Genomic DNA, 18796 nt, shown 5'->3' with positions numbered 1-18796 from the left:
TTTGGAGGAGGAGAACAACAATATTTGCCCCCAGAACGCAAAAGGCTAGTGTCTCACAGTGACTGGCCAGAGAGCATCACTGAGGGATACAGAAAACCACTAGATAAACAGCTGATGAAAAATTACCTTCATCCCTGCAGCAGCTGCAGGGCCACTGGGATCCACAGCTTGAATATGGCATGGCTTGCTCCCTCGCACAACAAAACCCCACCCGACAGCATCACCAACAACCTTAAAAAGGAAAAAAAGACAAAACAGTGTCCATGTAACTCATGGGGTAAAGTCCAAGTGATTAAAGATGATTTCAGCATCTTGTATTCACCAGCATACAGTAAATGCTGCTCTGTGGCTAGAAATATTTCACAGTGCCCTCTTCATGGGCTATTAAATCTTTGTTTATAGAGAAATCTACCAAATGAATGACTGCATTTGCTTCTACTGTACTCTTCTTCTTTAAGTTACATTAGAGATGTTGATAAAAGGCTGTGAGAAGCTGTGCTTCCAATTAACAGGTTCAAAAGGGTTACTTTTTGAAAGGCTTTTCTTTTCTCTCTTACTGAATATAAATCAACATTTCAGTCTTATATTAGTCTAGTGGCCCTATGCAACTCACATTTAAAACTTTAATTCTGGATAGGTAAATGCAGTACATATTTCTAATCTCTTTATAATCTCAAGCATTAATCAAAAAACAGTTCAGGACCATTAGTGCAATTAACATCACTAGATTTTTGTCAGTGTAACTCTGTCAAAGTCAATGGTGTTAGGCTGGCATACTGATGGGTATAATAGAGTGGAGAATCAGACACCACATGTATAAAAGTAACATTAATGGGATCTTATGGCTGAGATTTTTAGAGCACAAATATCAGGAAATGTAAATAGGATCTAATTATACCATCAGAAAATATTGTTTGAACCAATTTACACAATGTATAGAAGAAAGATATGTACTGTGAATGTTTTTCTTGCATATGGTGCTCCAGGCATCAAGAGTTCATCAGAAGTCACTGGTCTCTTTAATACTGCAAAAACATACAAAGGAGTATTAAATACAAACCTTTCTGAGGAAACTTTCATAAAGAATTATTCTAGGATACAATGTCTTCTCTGTCTTACTTTATTTATAGGGCTTAATGTGTTGTGACCGTAGTGCATTCCCAGACTAATGCAAAATTGTAAAAGTCATTAAAAAGTCAAATATAGTATAACCCTCATTACCTGAAGGGATCATGGAGGGATTGAGATACTATGCTGACAAGCATACAAACTCTTCCTCAGACAGAGAGACAGATTAGATAATCTACACTACGGCAAACAATATTATTAGTATCTGTGCAGTCATTTACTCCTGGGTAAGGTGTGTGTAAAATGCTACAAAATCAGAACAAGTGTAATTGTACAGGTGTAAATGACTGCCCCAAGTGCAAGACAATGGATACACAGGACCTCTATTAATTACGTTTGGCTTCCTCTGTTTTTTTAATTATGACTATGTTTGCTTTTTGTTTTCAGTGATATACTATTTTTGATGACATCTGATTTTCTTATATCATGGAAGCAAGCTGGAATTTTTCAGGGATAACATCCTAACATATCTGTTAACTGTCCTAAAATCCCATATATGGAAAGAAAAAGAATTCAGGAAGACACACTAATCAAATTTCTTTCACTAGTATATTGACAAAATTATCTTAAAGAGTTAAACTTTGCAGATTCTGCCAGTACTATCATTCTATCTTTTTGAAGTCAAAGCCAGGTCAAGTTTCTCCTTTTTAGTTATCAACTCTTACGTTTGTACTGCAAGATGTTTTTCAAGAAAATTCAACATGTTCTGTTGACTAATATGTCACTGCTCTGTAATTCAGATCAACTGGTCACAATTAGATAAATCATCTGTACTGGCGCCTTCACAGTGTTTCCCTAAATTATGCCTTCAGGAATAGTTTCTTTTTCGCTTGTGATTGGCCAAGCCATCCCCCAGACTTCCTTTAAGTTTTCATTTCTCATGAAATACAGCAGAACTCATCCAACAACTGGTCAAGGTCCAGTTTATTAATGTTCTTCTCACTTGATCATTCTGGTTCTACTATTGAGAAACTTTATAAAAAACTCATTCCAGTTCAGCAGACGATTACTTGGAGTATGGGAAATCCCTGCTCACTGATCCTTGTTTCAGACTCAAAAATAAGTCTGTTAAACTGTTCTGAAGGTAGAATTTATGCCTAAGTGATTATTCATTTTAAATAGAAAGACTGTGTAAGGAAGGTGTTGATATATTCTTTTCCACCAAAATTTTATAATCAGCTATCTTAAGATATGCTTCTTCTCACTACTGACGTGACATATATAACCAGAGCAATAAATGAATGGAAATAGTGGGTATACTTAAGATAATGCATACATTTATCAACAACAAAAATGCCAGCCTGCTTGTCACAGTAATATTTCCAGGGTATAATGAATGGTTTAACAGGAGCAAAAGTTCACCATTTAGAATACGTCATAGAAGAATCTCTGGAGAGAATACCCAACAGGTGCACCTAAAAAAGCTTACACTGTGGCATCTACAAATTGGAACATATAGATGGCATGATGGAGATGAGTGGTAGACAGCAGTTGACTTTGAGTGTGCAATGAATGAATGTGATTCACAAAGAAGATATCCTCCACAGAGAACACGAGCACTACTGAATTATGGCTCTAGTCATGTGACCAAACTGAACCCACCAAGTTCTTTTAATGTAAGACTTTACTGAAAACTCCAAGCCAAGGCCAAAGACAAGCTGTGCAATGTTCTAACACAGTGGTTCTCAAACTTTTTTTTTCATAGACCACTTGAAAATTGCTGAGACCACTTAATGATCTTTCCCTATTCCCCCCAAGGCGACCACCTCACCTTATATGTGCATCTTCTCCAGGGTCCAGGCACCTAATTAGTGGGTTGCCTGCATGGCTCCACTAATCAGGTGGGTCACCCTTCATTCTCTAGTGTGTGGCTGTCCAGGCGCACACGTTAGAGGGAACTATCTGCGGACCACCTGAATGGACCTCACAGACCACTCCTGGTCCGCAGACCACAGTTTGAGAATCTCTGCTTTAAAGGCCAGAAAAAAAAACAAACAAAAATTTATCACTCTTTGTATCTCTACTACTTATATCGAGTATAAGGATTTTAAAAATTGTAAATTTAATGATTTCAGATCTATCAGAAACGTCAAGTCTGAATAGCCCTACTGAAGTCCATGCTTACATATAGCCACTGGCCCCTTCCCCAGCCTGCTCCAACACCCTACTCTCCATCAGTTCAGAATCCCTTTCTGTACCACACTGAGGATGCAGCCCCATGCTCTATTCTCCCTGTTAAAGGACTGAGGAAATCATTTTAAAAAGAATGTCAGCTTGAACCCTGACTGCCTTTAAATTCTTGCACAGAATGGTGTAAAATCTAAACTAATTTCAGAGTTTAAATTGTCTCTGACATCCTCAAAGCTACATTTGCTATGCTTGCCCTGGGCTGTGTTATTTACACAATAACTCAGGTGGTTACCAAAGCCTAAGTTTTCCTCTCACCCACGCAATGTCAGCGAAGTCACACCTGTGTAACTGAGAAGACTTTATGTTTGGCAATTGATATGGTAATCTGAAGGTAGGAGTGGATATAAGGCTGGGCGGCCTTCTAAAAAAATATGCTCTAGCTCAAACCAAGTTATGGATTTGATGCAGAAATTATTGGGTGAGTTTCTCTGGCCCATGTTATGCAGGCGGCCAAACTAAATAATCATAAAAATTTGACTAGCTGCAAAATCTGTGAATCTATCGATCTTTAAAATATGCCTCAAAAGACAAACTTCGAAGAAGAAATAGAAACAGTCACTCATTTACCCTCGCTCTCTTTAGAGAGAGCTGCATGCTGTCTAATCTGCATCCATTCCATCTGCTTACCAGATTTTGGGTTGCATAATACTGGGGGACTGCTGCTGAGGGTAGGGCTGCTGCTGAAGTAACCACTACTGCCGCAACTGCTCATGCTACTCCTTCTGACTGCTGATACGATCTTTATCTCTTTGGTGGGACTCACTGTACAGAGGAGACAGAAAATACAGACAAAAAGGGAAATTGTCCTGATTCTTTTGGCACATTTCCCCTGCTTTGTTTCAAATAACATCAGAACATGCTTTCATTTATAATAGAGTAATTGTACTATCATACTCCGCCGAGTCAGAACACTCACCTATGTGCTGCAGGAATTAGGGTGGCCAGATGTCCCAATTTTATAGAAAGAGTCCTGATTTTTGGGTCTTTTTCTTATATAGGCTCCTATTACACCCCCCGTCCCGATTTTTCACATTTGCTGTCTGGTCACCCCAGCAGGAATACTTAATTACACATGAAAATTATATTTTTACTCTGATATGTCGGATTACTACATGATCTATTTTAGCTAATTTTATTCTCTGTAATGCTCCATCACTGAGATTTCTAGGTGCCAGTGCAATAGAGTGAAATAGGCATTTTAATAAGCTGAATATTTTCCACAGTTATCCCCTGCTTCCTTCCTATTTTCATCCTGCTTCCTAATGTGTACTGTCATGTATTACTTGTTCAGGCATTTCCCTCCCCCCCCACCCCAAACTACAACATACAGTTTATGCAAAAACACTTTTGCTTTTTAAAATCTTTTTAGCAAGTTTTTTAAAAACAAAGAAAAACGTCCAAGCTGGCTGATTTCTGCCTGTGGAAAAATGTAAGCCTGAAATCCTTTATTTATATGAGAGCAACAAAACAACACAGGCAGCTAATTATTTGAAAAGCCAACCAGGTCGAAGAACCTGTTTACTGGATATGATATTTATTCATAGATGATGCAGTGAGCACATCTCTTCAGCTAAATCTGCCTCATGCCAAAGGGAAGGGGGCCAAGCTTTAAGAATGACATATGTTTTCAAGCACGTCTTAACAATGGAGAAGTTAAAGGCACAGAACCAAGGAGTCACCTGACTGAAAACTGGTGTGTTTTCGGTTGTCATGGTTCTGCTTGCGCAGGCAAAAGGGACTGTCGTGACTTTCTGGCATCAAACGGGATTTCTCAGGGAGCAACTCCATCAGCCTCCGTCGCCGGCGGAAATTCATTCTGAACTGGTACAGCAGATTGCTATCCATAAAATGGTGCTTGCTGGACACTGGGGAGAGAAAAAGGAGTGAAAACTCCCTGTCTGGCAGAACACAAAGTAGGGAGTGAATAGTATACATGAGGTTGCCGTTTATGTGCACGCATCCTTCTTGGTGATAGCAGCACTCTAAAGGTATGTCTACATTCCAGAATTCCATTTATCATTTGCTCCTCCAGAGAGAATATTCATTACAGGTGTGACAAAGGGGGGCAATCACCTGTAATATCCTGGATAAACCTTGCTGAATTAAATTAAACCTTATGACTAGAGTCCTACCAATTCACGGCCAGGAAAAATGCATCATGGACCCTGAAATCTGATTTCCGCCGTAAAATCTGGTCTTTTGTGTACTTTTATCCTATACTACACACAGATGTGGATTAGTTTTCTGAGGTCCTAGAGGCCAGAGCAAGTGGGGGCCACTCCCATGCCATCCACTTGCAGTCCCCCCATTTGCCTCAGTGCTTCTGCAGGGGAAATGGGGTCGGGGAACAAGGGCTTGCCCCACCCTGCCCAACCACCAGCACTCCTGCCAGGGACCCCAGTCCCTGACAGGAGCACCAGACAGATGGAGCAGGACAATCTCCCATGCCCTGACTCCACTCCCCAACAGGAGCACTGGTTGGGTGAAGTGGGGCAAGCCCCCGCACGGTGACTCTGCTCCCCGGAGTGCTGGGCTGGTGGAGCAGGTCACGCCCCCACGCCCAGACCCCATTCTCTGGCAGGAGAGCAGGAGTGCTCATTTTTCTGGGGCCCCCCAACTGGCAGGGGTCCCTGGGCATGGACCCCATTGGCCCAGTGACTAATTTGCCACTGACTATACAGATTTCAAAGGAGAGACCAGCATTTCTCAAACCGGAGGTTCCAACCCAAAAGGGGGCTGTAGGGAGAGGGGCTCTCACAAAGTCATTGTAGGGTGTCACAGTATTGCTATCCTTACTTCTGCACTGCCGTCAGAGCTGGGTGGCCAGAGAGTGGCGGCTGTGACTGAGGGCCCAGCTCTGAAGGCAACAGTGCAGAAGTAAGTGTGGCAAAACCATATCATGCCATCTTTACTTCTGCGCTGCTGCTGGTGTTGCTGCTGCCTTCAGAGCTGGGCTCCTGACCAGCAGCCGCTGCTCTCCGGCTGCCCCGGTCCAAATACAGCGCCACCTCCAGCAGCAGTGCATAAGTAAGGGTAGCAATACCATAAGCCTCTACAATAACCTTGTGACCCCCTCAAAGTCTCTTTTTGGGCCAGGACCCCTACAGTTACTGCAGAATGAAATTTCAGATTTAAATATCTGAAATCATTAAATTTACAATTTTTAAAATCCTTTGACTGTGCAATTGACCAAAAATGGACTGTGAATATGGTAGGGCCCTACTTATGACCTTAAGTTGAATACCTTTGGGATCCATCATATTGAAAAACAATTGTTTATGTGTTATTGTGGAACTGTACATAGCTTTTCTAGGAAAGAATCAATGCAATCTCTGGAAAACATCATAAAATTCAAAAGGACAATACATTCTCACCTCCAAAGCCAATCTTTTGAAGCTATGCCCTGGGGAGAGAACCTGATTGTCTAGTGATTGTCTGCTGCTGGAAACTCCAGATCAAAGAACTCCAAACTGAATACAGGAGGCACTAAACTTTTCACAAGTGTTCTTGTTCTAGGCAAAAGTGGGTTATGAACTTGAAACCACCAGAAAACTCTTGTGTGGGATTTTTAAGGACTGCTCACATGCCAGAGCCATTGTTAGGGTGAGGTGATCTCTGGTAACCTTATCAGTCCGTGTGTAGGTTCTTTTATTGTTTTTAATGTTTTCCATGTAATGCTTTTAACTTATGAATACAATGTACTTGCTTAGAAAGAGCTGTGTGGTAACTTATAACTGTTGGTAATTTTTCTGTTATTAGACTCTGAAGAGAAAGCAAAGTGCAGAGGCAGTCTGTCCTGCTGGGTGAATTCACAATATAGTCAGAGTGCTGTGCAGCCTGGAGGTACCAGGTCAGAAAGGAGAGAGACACATGTCTTTACTCAAGTGAGCCAATAGCTGGGGAGCCTGCCCTTGCTGGATCACAGAAGGGGAACAAAGGTTCAGTTGCCCTGAACTGTGACAATAGGTAAGAAAAATTATTTAGCACTATCAGACCATAAACAGAAAGGCTTGACCTTAGTCCTGTGATCCATGCAGCTCAACCATCCAATACCTAATTCCCTGCTCTGTCCCTCAACCGGATGCTCTTCTTACTACCCATATCCCACTCTGTTTCTATCTACATAGGTACTTACATGGACCTCATCACTGGTGTATATGAGAATGAATGATGCCAGCCCTGACTCCTTGTTTGTATGCCTCTCTCACAAAAGCCTGTGGTCTCTTCCACTCCACCTCTAAGCATGGGAGGCCCAGCCTATGCTAGTGTGCAAGGCCACTGCCTTCTCCTCATTCAAATCTCTCCTTGAGACACATTTCTACTAAGATGAGATGCCGACAGGAAGTTATACAATCAGTATCAGGAAGGTAGAGTGGCAACTGGGGGAAGAAAACAGCCAGGGGCCGCAATAGCCACGACCATGCTATGTTGGAAAAACCTCTCATTTGAGTCAGGGAGGGGGAGGGAGAATGTCACAGAAGCAAAGGAATCAGTGACAGCATGATTCAGTCGGAGCTCTCCAATACATTAAGGGAGGGGAATCCTCATAGACTTGCTTCCTCCTGAGGAATCAGGCTGATGGTGGTCACACTTATACCGTTTCTGTTTTCTAACAGCCATAAGCAGGAAAGTGTTGTAATGGAAGCGATCAGCAACGCACAATGAGTAACAGTTGAACAAATCAGTAGGAACTAAGTCACATATCCAAGTGGGAACAAGGAACAAACAAGCTGCAGGAGCCTTTGGAACTGTATTGTGCATATCATGCATACCACTCCTCCAACCTCCTGCAGGGCATCTCAGAGTTAAGGGCATTTTGCTGAAGTGCCTCACCCTAGTTCGATGGTGCTTTGCAACACTGCAATTTGACTTCACTGATAAAAATGGTGTTTTTTGCTTCAGGGTAACTGAGGGTATGTCTACATCTAAAATTTTGCAGCGCTGGTTGTTACAGCTGTATTAGTACAGCTGTATAGGGCCAGCGCTGCAGAGTGGCCACACTTACAGCAACCAGCGCTGCAAGTGGTGTTAGATGTGGCCATACTGCAGCGCTGTTGGGCGGCTTCAAGGGGGGTTAGGGAACGCGAGAGCAAACCGGGGAAGGAGACCAGCTTCGCCGCAGTTTGCTCTCGCGTTCCCCGAACCCCCCTGCAAACCGCAGGGAAGGAGACCTGCTTGCACGGAGGTTGGGGAACGCGAGAGCAAACCGGGGAAGGAGACCAGCTTCGCCGCGGTTTGCTCTTGCGTTCCCCGAACCACCCTGCAAACCGCAGGGAAGGAGACCTGCTTGCACGGAGGTTCGGGGAACGCGAGAGCAAACCGGGGAAGGAGACCAGCTTCGCCGCGGTTTGCTCTCGCGTTCCCCGAACCACTCTGCAAACCGCAGGGAAGGAGACCTGCTTGTTCGGGGAACGCGAGAGCAAACCAGGGAAGGAGACCAGCTTCGCCGCGGTTTGCTCTCACGTTCCCCGAACCACTCTGCAAACCGCAGGGAAGGAGACCTGCTTGTTTGGGGAACGCGAGAGCAAACCAGGGAAGGAGACCAGCTTCGCCGCGGTTTGCTCTCGCGTTCCCCGAACCACTCTGCAAACCGCAGGGAAGGAGACCTGCTTGTTCGGGGAACGCGAGAGCAAACCAGGGAAGGAGACCAGCTTCGCCGCGGTTTGCTCTCGCGTTCCCCGAACCACCCTGCAAACCGCAGGGAAGGAGACCTGCTTGCTCGGGGTTCGGGGAACGCGAGAGCAAACCGGGGAAGGAGACCAGCTTGATTACCAGAGGCTTCCTCAGGTATGCTGGGATACCTGCTTATTCCACGGAGGTCAAGAAAAGCGCTGGTAAGTGTCTACACTTGATTACCAGCGCTGGATCACCAGCGCTGGATCCTCTACACCCGAGACAAAACGGAAGTACGGCCAGCGCTGCAAACAGGGAGTTGCAGCGCTGGTGATGCCCTGCAGATGTGTACACCTCCTAAGTTGCAGCGCTGTAACCCCCTCACCAGTGCTGCAACTTTGTGATGTAGACAAGCCCTGAGGCTACATCTACACTACTCAGCTTTTATGCAGCCACAACAGACAGGCCACTAAAAGGTGCGAAGTGTAGCCACTCTTTGGGCTTGTCTACATCAGAAAGTTGCAGCGCTGGTGAGGAAGTTACAGCGCTGCAACTTTGAAGGTGTACACATCTGCAGGGCACCACCAGCGCTGCAACTCCCTGTTTGCAGCGCTGGCCGTACTCCCGTTTTGTCTCAGGTGTAGAGGATCCAGCGCTGGTGATCCAGCGCTGGTAATCCAATGTAGACACTTACCAGCGCTTTTCTTGACCTCCGTGGAAGGAGGAAGCCTCTGGTAATCAAGCTGGTCTCCTTTCCCGGTTTGCTCTCTCGTTCCCGGAACCCCGAGCAAGCAGGTCTCCTTCCCTGCGGTTTGCAGGGTGGCTCCGGGAACGCGAGAGCAAACCGCGGCGAAGCTGGTCTCCTTTCCCGGTTTGCTCTCTCGTTCCCGGAACCCCGAGCAAGCAGGTCTCCTTCCCTGCGGTTTGCAGGGTGGCTCCGGGAACGCGAGAGCAAACCGCGGCGAAGCTGGTCTCCTTTCCCGGTTTGCTCTCTCGTTCCCGGAACCCCGAGCAAGCAGGTCTCCTTCCCTGCGGTTTGCTGGGTGGCTCCGGGAACGCGAGAGCAAACCGCGGCGAAGCTGGTCTCCTTTCCCGGTTTGCTCTCTCGTTCCCGGAACCCCGAGCAAGCAGGTCTCCTTCCCTGCGGTTTGCTGGGTGGCTCCGGGAACGCGAGAGCAAACCGCGGCGAAGCTGGTCTCCTTTCCCGGTTTGCTCTCTCGTTCCCGGAACCCCGAGCAAGCAGGTCTCCTTCCCTGCGGTTTGCTGGGTGGCTCCGGGAACGCGAGAGCAAACCGCGGCGAAGCTGGTCTCCTTTCCCGGTTTGCTCTCTCGTTCCCGGAACCCCGAGCAAGCAGGTCTCCTTCCCTGCGGTTTGCTGGGTGGCTCCGGGAACGCGAGAGCAAACCGCAGCGAAGCTGGTCTCCTTCCCCGGCTTGCTCTCTCGTTCCCGGAACCCCGAGCAAGCAGGTCTCCTTCCCTGCGGTTTGCAGGGTGGCTCCGGGAACGCGAGAGCAAACCGCGGCGAAGCTCGTCTCCTTTCCCGGTTTGCTCTCTCGTTCCCGGAACCCCGAGCAAGCAGGTCTCCTTCCCTGCGGTTTGCTGGGTGGCTCCGGGAACGCGAGAGCAAACCGCGGCGAAGCTGGTCTCCTTTCCCGGTTTGCTCTCTCGTTCCCGGAACCCCGAGCCAGCAGGTCTCCTTCCCTGCGGTTTGCTGGGTGGCTCCGGGAACGCGAGAGCAAACCGCGGCGAAGCTGGTCTCCTTTCCCGGTTTGCTCTCTCGTTCCCGGAACCCCGAGCAAGCAGGTCTCCTTCCCTGCGGTTTGCTGGGTGGCTCCGGGAACGCGAGAGCAAACCGCGGCGAAGCTGGTCTCCTTTCCCGGTTTGCTCTCGCGTTCCCGGAACCCCCCTTGAAGCCGCCCAACAGCGCTGCAGTGTGGCCACATCTAACACCACTTGCAGCGCTGGTTGCTGTAAGTGTGGCCACTCTGCAGCGCTGGCCCTATACAGCTGTACTAATACAGCTGTAACAACCAGCGCTGCAAAATTTTAGATGTAGACATGGCCTTTGTCGGCAGGAGAGAGCTCTCCTGTGGACAAAAAAATTCCACCCCCAATGAGCGGTGTTAGCGTTGTCGGCAGGGGAGCGTGCCTGCCGACAAAGTGCTGTTCACATCAGTGCTTGTCCTCAGCAAAACTTTTGTCTTTTTGGGGGGGGGAAGGGAGTGTTTTTTAACACCTCTGAATGACAAAAGTTTTGTCTTTCACTTGCCAGTGTAGACAAAGCCTAACACACATGAGCTATCCCAAGATGAAAACACAGCGAGGATAAGGCACTTGAGGATAGGGCACTGTGAAAACACAGTGAGGATAAGTCCCTTCCAGTCCTAGAATCTATGAATCTGTGAAATTTAACACAAAGTAAACCTGTTATGGGCAATCCCTGGAAGGGGTAGCCAGCTGTTTACTGTGTCTTCATGGTGTTTTTACCTCAGGATAGCTCATCTGTGTTTGTTACCCCAAGACGAAAATGCTTTTTTAGCACTGAAAACAGTCTTAGAGCAAACTAATATAGTTTCTCATGAATAAACAGAAAGGTCGTGCCAATCAGCCAAAACTGTGATGTTCCAAGTACTGAGTAATGAACCAGCCTGCTTTGCTCCTTGCTGTTTGTTTTTTGAACTGCCAGAAGGACACAGCATTGTTACATTGCTTTAGGAAAGCCAGTGGTACTCAGCTTTATTGTGCTTCATGTCAGTGCTGAATTTGTTGGCTCTCCAAGCCAACACCCCAAGGTCTTTGTTAAAATTAGGAGTTTACATTTTGTAGGCAATTCAATTCCTGGTTGTGAGATTCTAAGTACACCACTGATGATAGTGTCCCATTCTGCTGAGCTCATCATTTTGAATACTTTGTCATTTCATAATAACAAAATAGAGTTTAGGAATTATCCCCATTTTTAAAATGAAGAACAGAGACAGAGAGGTTTGGAGTCTTGTCCATAATCACAAGAAGGATCCGCTGTGAGAGCCAAGGCTAAAATTCAGGAGTACCTATTTCCCCGCCCTATTATCAGACCATTAAAATATTTCATAGAGGACTCCCCGCAGTATTGTATTATCATAGCAGAATAATGTAAAACAAACTCATGAAACTTCTCTTTGTGATAATCTCATAGACAATCTACTAACCCTGAAGAAGACATGCTATAATTTATACAACATTCCAATGGAATTTTTATTCCAACTTTTACGAGACTGGGCCATCATGAATATTTACAGGGAAATATATATTTCAATTACCACGTATCTATAAGTATTAATATAAATATAATAAATGATTTCTGGTTCAATTTTAATATTTTCTGCACTGTATACAATTCTTCTTAAGTAAATATATCCTCTCTATCTTGTCACCCTCTTTCCTTTATTAGTCCAATTGTTTCGACATTCTTAAGAAATCATGACTCCCGGATCATTGGAAAATCAACACACATTTTCACTACAGATGTCACAAAGCAGTCTAAAATTGTGGAGTGACTCTTGCCCATGACAGGTTTCAGAGTAGCAGCCGTGTTAGTCTGGATCTGCAAAAAGAACAGGAGTACTTGTGGCACCTTGGAGACTAACAAATTTATTTCAGCATGAGCTTTCCTGAGCTACAGCTCACTTATTTGGATGCAAGAAGTGAGCTATAGCTCACGAAAGCTCATGCTGAAATAAATTTGTTAGTCTCTAAGGTCCCACAACTACTCCTGTTCTTCTTGCCCATGACATTCCATAGCTTAATTTGCTTATGATAAGATATCCCTGTGTATCCTACAATAAAAAAGCTTGTTTTGACTAATATACTAAGTAACCGTGAGATAGAGGTTACAGACAGAATGGGCCTCGCCCACCCCTTGGTTAAATCATTTTAGACCATGGAGTTATGCCAGGGATGAGTTTGATCTAGTATGTGAATATAACTGGAAAGAACATAGTCAGAATGATGCTATCATCATCTGTTGTAGAAACACAAAAACATATGCTTTGTCATCAGAATATTCTCCCCTCTCACACAAAAAGTGTAAGTACAGAATTCTGAGTGCTCATTCAACTGTTACAAAATGTTTCCCAAATTCTGAGTTATACCTATGTTAAAAATATGAATATTGGGGTGCCAGCTCTCAGCCTCAGGAAGAGTAAATACCTGACTCTCGGCTATTGTGTTACTTTATAGGTACTCCTCACTAAATATCAGCGTTAATGCATAATTAAGGAGATTGAAAAACCAAGCTCTTAGAAAGGAAGGAAATTTCAAAAGTTAACAATGAGCGCTCAATTTTAGGTATTTTTAAAAAGTTATTCCTATGGGGCACTGACTATTTTCTGCTCTAAAGTTGCATAATGGTTTCCATCTGAGTCACTCTACTTTAAGACTTCACCTTTAGGGCTGAAATTCTCCATATCTGATCTCTGCCCAAAGGTGACTTTATCTGGAGTGTCTGAGCAAAAATGGCTCCACCAGTTTTGAGCACAAAGAGAATGGGGGATCATGGAATTCTATTTTTTGAACTACCACACAGATGAAAAGGTTGCATTTTTGAAGCTTAGCATGGAAACAGCCTTCTAAAAGGAGCAGTGCATAACTTTGTTCCTGAGGAACCTAGTTTGAACAAGTTACAAGCATTTGAAAATTACATATTGGGGATGTATAGTAGTTTGTCTTTTGCTAAGCCTCTTAAATGTGGACCATGAGAGCTCATCTCAGCAGTCAGCTTACCCATCACATATTTTGCTTAAGTCAGCAGAGAAGGAAGGAAAGAATCCTAAACAATTTTCACAGTCATAGAGAGATGCACAGACTTGCCTAGCATGGACTTTCTTAGGTGTAATTCAGTGGATGAGGTTGTTAATAACCTTAAAACTAACTTAGATGGGTAAGCTATGAAACTAAGGAAAGCCTTACCAATGACTGAGAAGGAAAGATACAGTAAATTGGTGTTTACAAAGTTATTAAAATACATAAGAATTTATCATACAAATCCTAAGTCTGGACAATATACCCAGGACTAGAGATAAGGCTGCATGCTGTGCTTCCCTTCTCATCTACACCTGTTTTGCATGGGTGTAACTGCAGTGAATTCAATGGCATTACTCCTGATTTACATCAGGAAATTTAGGTCCCTTAAACCTGACATATCCCACACTTTGAGTTCTTAATACTAGAGCTTTAGCAGTTTTTGAATGGCTCTATCTAGACATTATTTGCCAAACAGTACAACAGATAAAATGCAATACAAACTGTAACTTCCCATATAATTTTACATACACTTGCTAACACTTACATACACTCTTGTGACCAGCAAAGGCCACAAACAACTCTCAGATTTACAGTGAGAGGGAAGTACAGCAGGAGAACAAATATTATCTTTATTCAAATTTCACAAAACTGGAGAGGATTAACAAAATGTGAAAAGTTATTTTAATAAATTAGGTGACTCATGCTTTAAAACCCAGGTAATTTTCACAACCATCTTTTTCCTGCAATTTCACCCACAATTTCAGTCCCACACGATTTTTTATGCTGATATCTCAGTCACCACCAAAATGCGGTGATTAATACTTTCTGTCATTTGAAAGCTGTGATCCCCACTGAGACAGATTCACTGGTACACTCCAGCTGCTTTGCACCCTGCAGCCACGAGAAGCAGCCATAAACTCAGCTTAACTACCAGTTAAAACAGGGTTATGGCTATTTTATGTCACCGGTGCAGAGCAAAGGAAACGGAATGTGCAGGTGAATCTGCTTGCTTTCAAGTCAACAGCCAGACAGGAAGTAGCAAATGTTAGCAAACTGTATGGGATTTTAAGACCTGATGTCTCATGTCTTTTCACAGCTGGAAACAAATGCTTCACTCCACTCTGAAGATGAGAAACGCCGCTTTCCAGAAGCACACAGAATGCAATTCTAACCCTTTTCCTGATTGAGACAGAGGCCCTGGTTCTACATCATGTTACACTGATGTAAAACAGGAGTAACTCCACTGGTTATGATAGAGACCTGCTGGCATAAAACTGGAGTAAAGGCCACAGATCCTCAACTGTCATTAGTCCCTCCAAGAAATAATATTTTTGGCAATAATCCAAGACGTAATATAGCAAGTCCCAGACCTCAATGTAATGTCTTCATCTTTGAAAGAACAGGACATTGCCCTGAAGTTTACATTCTAAAGAAACAGCAAGTAAAATAAAATACAAATACATGATGAGGGGCAGATCCTAACTGGAATGCCTCGCAGAACAGGTGGTCGTTGGAAATTATCTGAAGGAAGGAAGGGCAGGAGCTTGGTGTACATGAATGGGATGTACCATCCTTTTGTGACTGAACGGCTTTCTAACCTGGCTTTTCCACACCCTCCTATGAAATGTTTTGGATCAACTCTGATTTCTTTTTGATTCTTCACTTTTGCACACTATCCCAAGAAGAACTAATGTTTTTAAAAGCAGACAATAAAGCAACATTATTGTGACAGTTTGTGTCCCTATGCTCATTCTTTTTACAAAACTATAGTGGGATTTTGTACAATGTATGGCTTGTGAGGTATCATTTAAAAACATAATGTGCTGATCATTATTGTGCTGGTAAAATATGTGCGGCAACGTTGTATGTAAAGTTATAAAATTCTACTCTATAACATTACTGAGACATATACCAAGTTAAAAGAGCGGGTAGAAACCAGTTCCTCAAAGACAAAAGGCAAACTGATGTCTCAGCCAGGTGTCAACAAAACCAAATGGACTATCACCTGATTAAGTGGCCATTCTCTGGCAGGAAAAAGGGGGTGAGTGAGAAATTTACATCTTGGCAAAGAAACTGCTGGAAGTTCCTGTCACACAGACTTTCTGTCTCCTGAACCCCAGCTAGAGATGATTCTCAAGAGGAGGAAAAAGATATAAAAATGGGGAACAGTTTCCCCAATTCATCTCTCCCTTCCTCTCTACTCACAGCATCAACAACACCTGAAAGACAAAGCGATCAACACTGAGCTAGGGTAGGGGGTTCTGGCTGAAAGGATTCCAGCCGGTAAGACTGCTAAAGCATGTGGTGAGAGAAACCTTTGCTTTGAATTCATTTAGTTTGTTAAGTTACATATTAGATATATTTTAACTTTTATTTACTTTTAACAAATTATGACTTTTATGCCTCATTACTTGCAATCACTTAAAAATCTATCTTTCTATAGTTAATAAACTTGTTTTCTCTAACCCAGTATGGGTTTGCATTGAAATTTTTGAGAAACTTCATTTGGTATAACAAGATTTGTGCATATCATTTTCTATTAATGAAATGATGGACTTTATATGAGCTTGTGTTGTCCAGGAGGGCACTGGGCAGTACAAGATGCACATTTCTGGGGGAAAATCTGGAACTGGGAGTCTGCTGGTGTTACCCTGCAATGCAATTCATGAGTGGCTGGCTACAGCACTCATACAGAATAGTGGGGAGTGATTTACATGCTGAAGTCTGTGTGTGAGCAGACCAGGAATGGTTGTTCTCACAGCAAAGCAATGTAAGAGGCACCTCAGGCTGGTGAACTGAGGGAACACAGCTGTCCATCAGTACAGACTGTGCCCTGGTTAATGTCATAGTTATAAAATAATGGTGCCCTTCTTGGAGGAGAATACATAGCTTTCTGAGGCTGCCTCTTATTCCTCTGGCCTTTTGCCAGCTCAGTGTCCATGTCTTGGAGATAGAAGACAGAATGAGGGCCAATACTTTTGCATGAGGCTCTGGCAGGGTAAGCCTGCATACTTTAAAAACAAAATTAGGGCCTTGCTCTGTTGTCACCCAGCTTCATTGGATGCATGCAGTCGAAAATACAGTAGGAAGATATATATACACAGAAAACATGAAAAAATGGGTGTTGCCATACCAACTCTAACAAGACTAGTCAATTAAGGTGGACTATTATCAGCAGGAGAAAAAAAACTTTTGTAAGAGTTGGTATGGCAACACCCATTTTTTCATGCTCTCTATGAATATATATCTCTCTCTCTTCCTACTGTATTTTCCACTGCATGCATCCAATGAAGTGGGTTTTAGCCCACAAAAGCTTATGCCCAAATAAATTTGTTTTTCTACAGCTAATCTAGCATCTGCAAATGTGTTTTAATAATGGTACCTATTCAGATTAGTTTCTTACTACATATTGCTGAATCACATCTGTTTGGAGCTCTCTCAACCTAAGGAAGAGTCAGAATGTTTGCCCATATGTTCAATAAGCAGAGAGCCAATTATTGGTCCTTGATTCTCCCTTCTATATAAACATTGTACATGTATCTCTAGCCTTATGAATGTGTATATATTATTTGAACTACAGATAAAACCATCTGTGTACATACTCCAACAGACGTTTAAGTTCTTGCTATGACAAACCAATATGGTATTGTTTCCACATTTGTACTGCAAAGATTTCACTTTCCACGTGCAGAACATGTAGTGTTGAACTGTTTCCGTTTCAGACTGTCTCATATAAACAAGGAGATATCTTCTCAGTGTAAATCTTCAGAGCTGTTCCAAATTACACTAGCTGAGGATATGTCCCTGTGTGTGTGTATATATACATATAGGGGCGGCTCTAGGGATTTTGCCGCCCGAAGCACGACAGGCAGGCTGCCTCCGGCGGTTTGCATGCAGAGGGTCCACCGAAGCCGCGGGACCAGCGGACCCTCCGCAGGCAAGCTGCCGAAGGTAGCCTGCCTGCTACTCTTGCGGCGCCGGCAGAGCGCCCCCTGTGGCTTGCCGCTCCAAGCACGCGCTTGGCGTATTGGGGCCTGGAGCCGCTCCTGTATACATATATATACACACACACAGAGAAACACTCCAGTTGTAGGTCAGGAAAAAAGTTGTAATGTAATGAGAGAACCACATTTCATGCATCACAGCTATGAAATATGACATTTTTAAGCAGTATAAGAAAAACTTAAGCAATAGGATTCCAAATTACAGGTCTCTGAAGTCCAATGGTAGCTTATTCCTATTAAGTAATGTATCTTGTACTGTATCAGAGGGGTAGCTGTGTTAGTCTGGATCTGCAAAAAGCGACAAAGAGTCCTGTGACACCTTATAGACTAACAGAAGTATTGGAGCATAAGCTTTCATGGGTGAATACACACTTCGTCAGACACATGCATTTGAAGAAGTGGGTATTCACCCACGAAAGTTTATGCTCCAATACTTCTGACTGTATCTTGTACTGATTGTTCACTGCTTCAACACTATACTTCAGGTAGTTTAAAGCATGAAAGCAGGTTAAAGTTTGTAAATGTAGCATCTAGACACATAAAGGGTAACAAGAAAACATTCTACAAATACATTAGAACAGTGGTCCCCAACGCAGTGCCCGTGGGCGCCATGGCGCCCACAGACGCATCTTAATGCGCCCACGTCCTGGCCCCCAGGAGAGCACCAGCCGAAATGCCGCCGAATTTCAGTGTCATTTCGGCAGGGGCGCCTCTCGATGACGACACTTGTCACCGACAAATGACGTCATCCTGAGGCGTCGCCCTCGAATTTCGGCAGGGATGCCTCTCGCTGATGCCGCTTGCCATTGACAAGTGACGTCATCGAGAGGCATCATTCCCAAATTTCGGCAGCAACACCTCTCAATGATGCCGCTTGTCGATGGCAAGCGGCATCATCGAGAGGCATCGCCGCTGAAATGCCGCCAAAATTCTGTGGCATTTTGGCGGGTGCTCCACTGCCGCAGTGGTCCTTCAGCTGGCGCCTGCCAGCCAAAAAAGTTGGGGACCACTGCATTAGAAGAAAGAGGAAGACCAAGGACAGAGTAGGCCTCAATGATGGGAGGGAAATAACAACAGAA

At 44.1% G+C, this 18796-nt stretch overlaps 1 protein-coding gene across 3 annotated transcripts in view; it reads right to left on the bottom strand.

Moving 5' to 3' along the window:
• Nucleotides 1-18796, bottom strand: part of DEPTOR (DEP domain containing MTOR interacting protein) — a 110610-nt gene that overhangs the window by 24493 nt on the left and 67321 nt on the right. For all 3 annotated transcript variants that reach the window (XM_030553753.1, XM_030553752.1, XM_030553754.1), the window contains exons 6-9: nucleotides 4998-5183; nucleotides 3946-4080; nucleotides 955-1025; nucleotides 127-231 (exon numbers count right to left, since the gene is read on the bottom strand). In XM_030553753.1, the coding sequence (XP_030409613.1) occupies nucleotides 127-231; nucleotides 955-1025; nucleotides 3946-4080; nucleotides 4998-5183 (497 nt within the window). The remainder of the gene's footprint in view (nucleotides 1-126; nucleotides 232-954; nucleotides 1026-3945; nucleotides 4081-4997; nucleotides 5184-18796) is intronic.

Source organism: Gopherus evgoodei, chromosome 2, assembly GCF_007399415.2.
Source record: "Gopherus evgoodei ecotype Sinaloan lineage chromosome 2, rGopEvg1_v1.p, whole genome shotgun sequence".
Taxonomy (NCBI): domain Eukaryota; kingdom Metazoa; phylum Chordata; order Testudines; family Testudinidae; genus Gopherus; species Gopherus evgoodei.
Note: the sequence above shows the minus strand (reverse complement) of the source record. Positions and strands in the feature narration are given on the sequence as shown.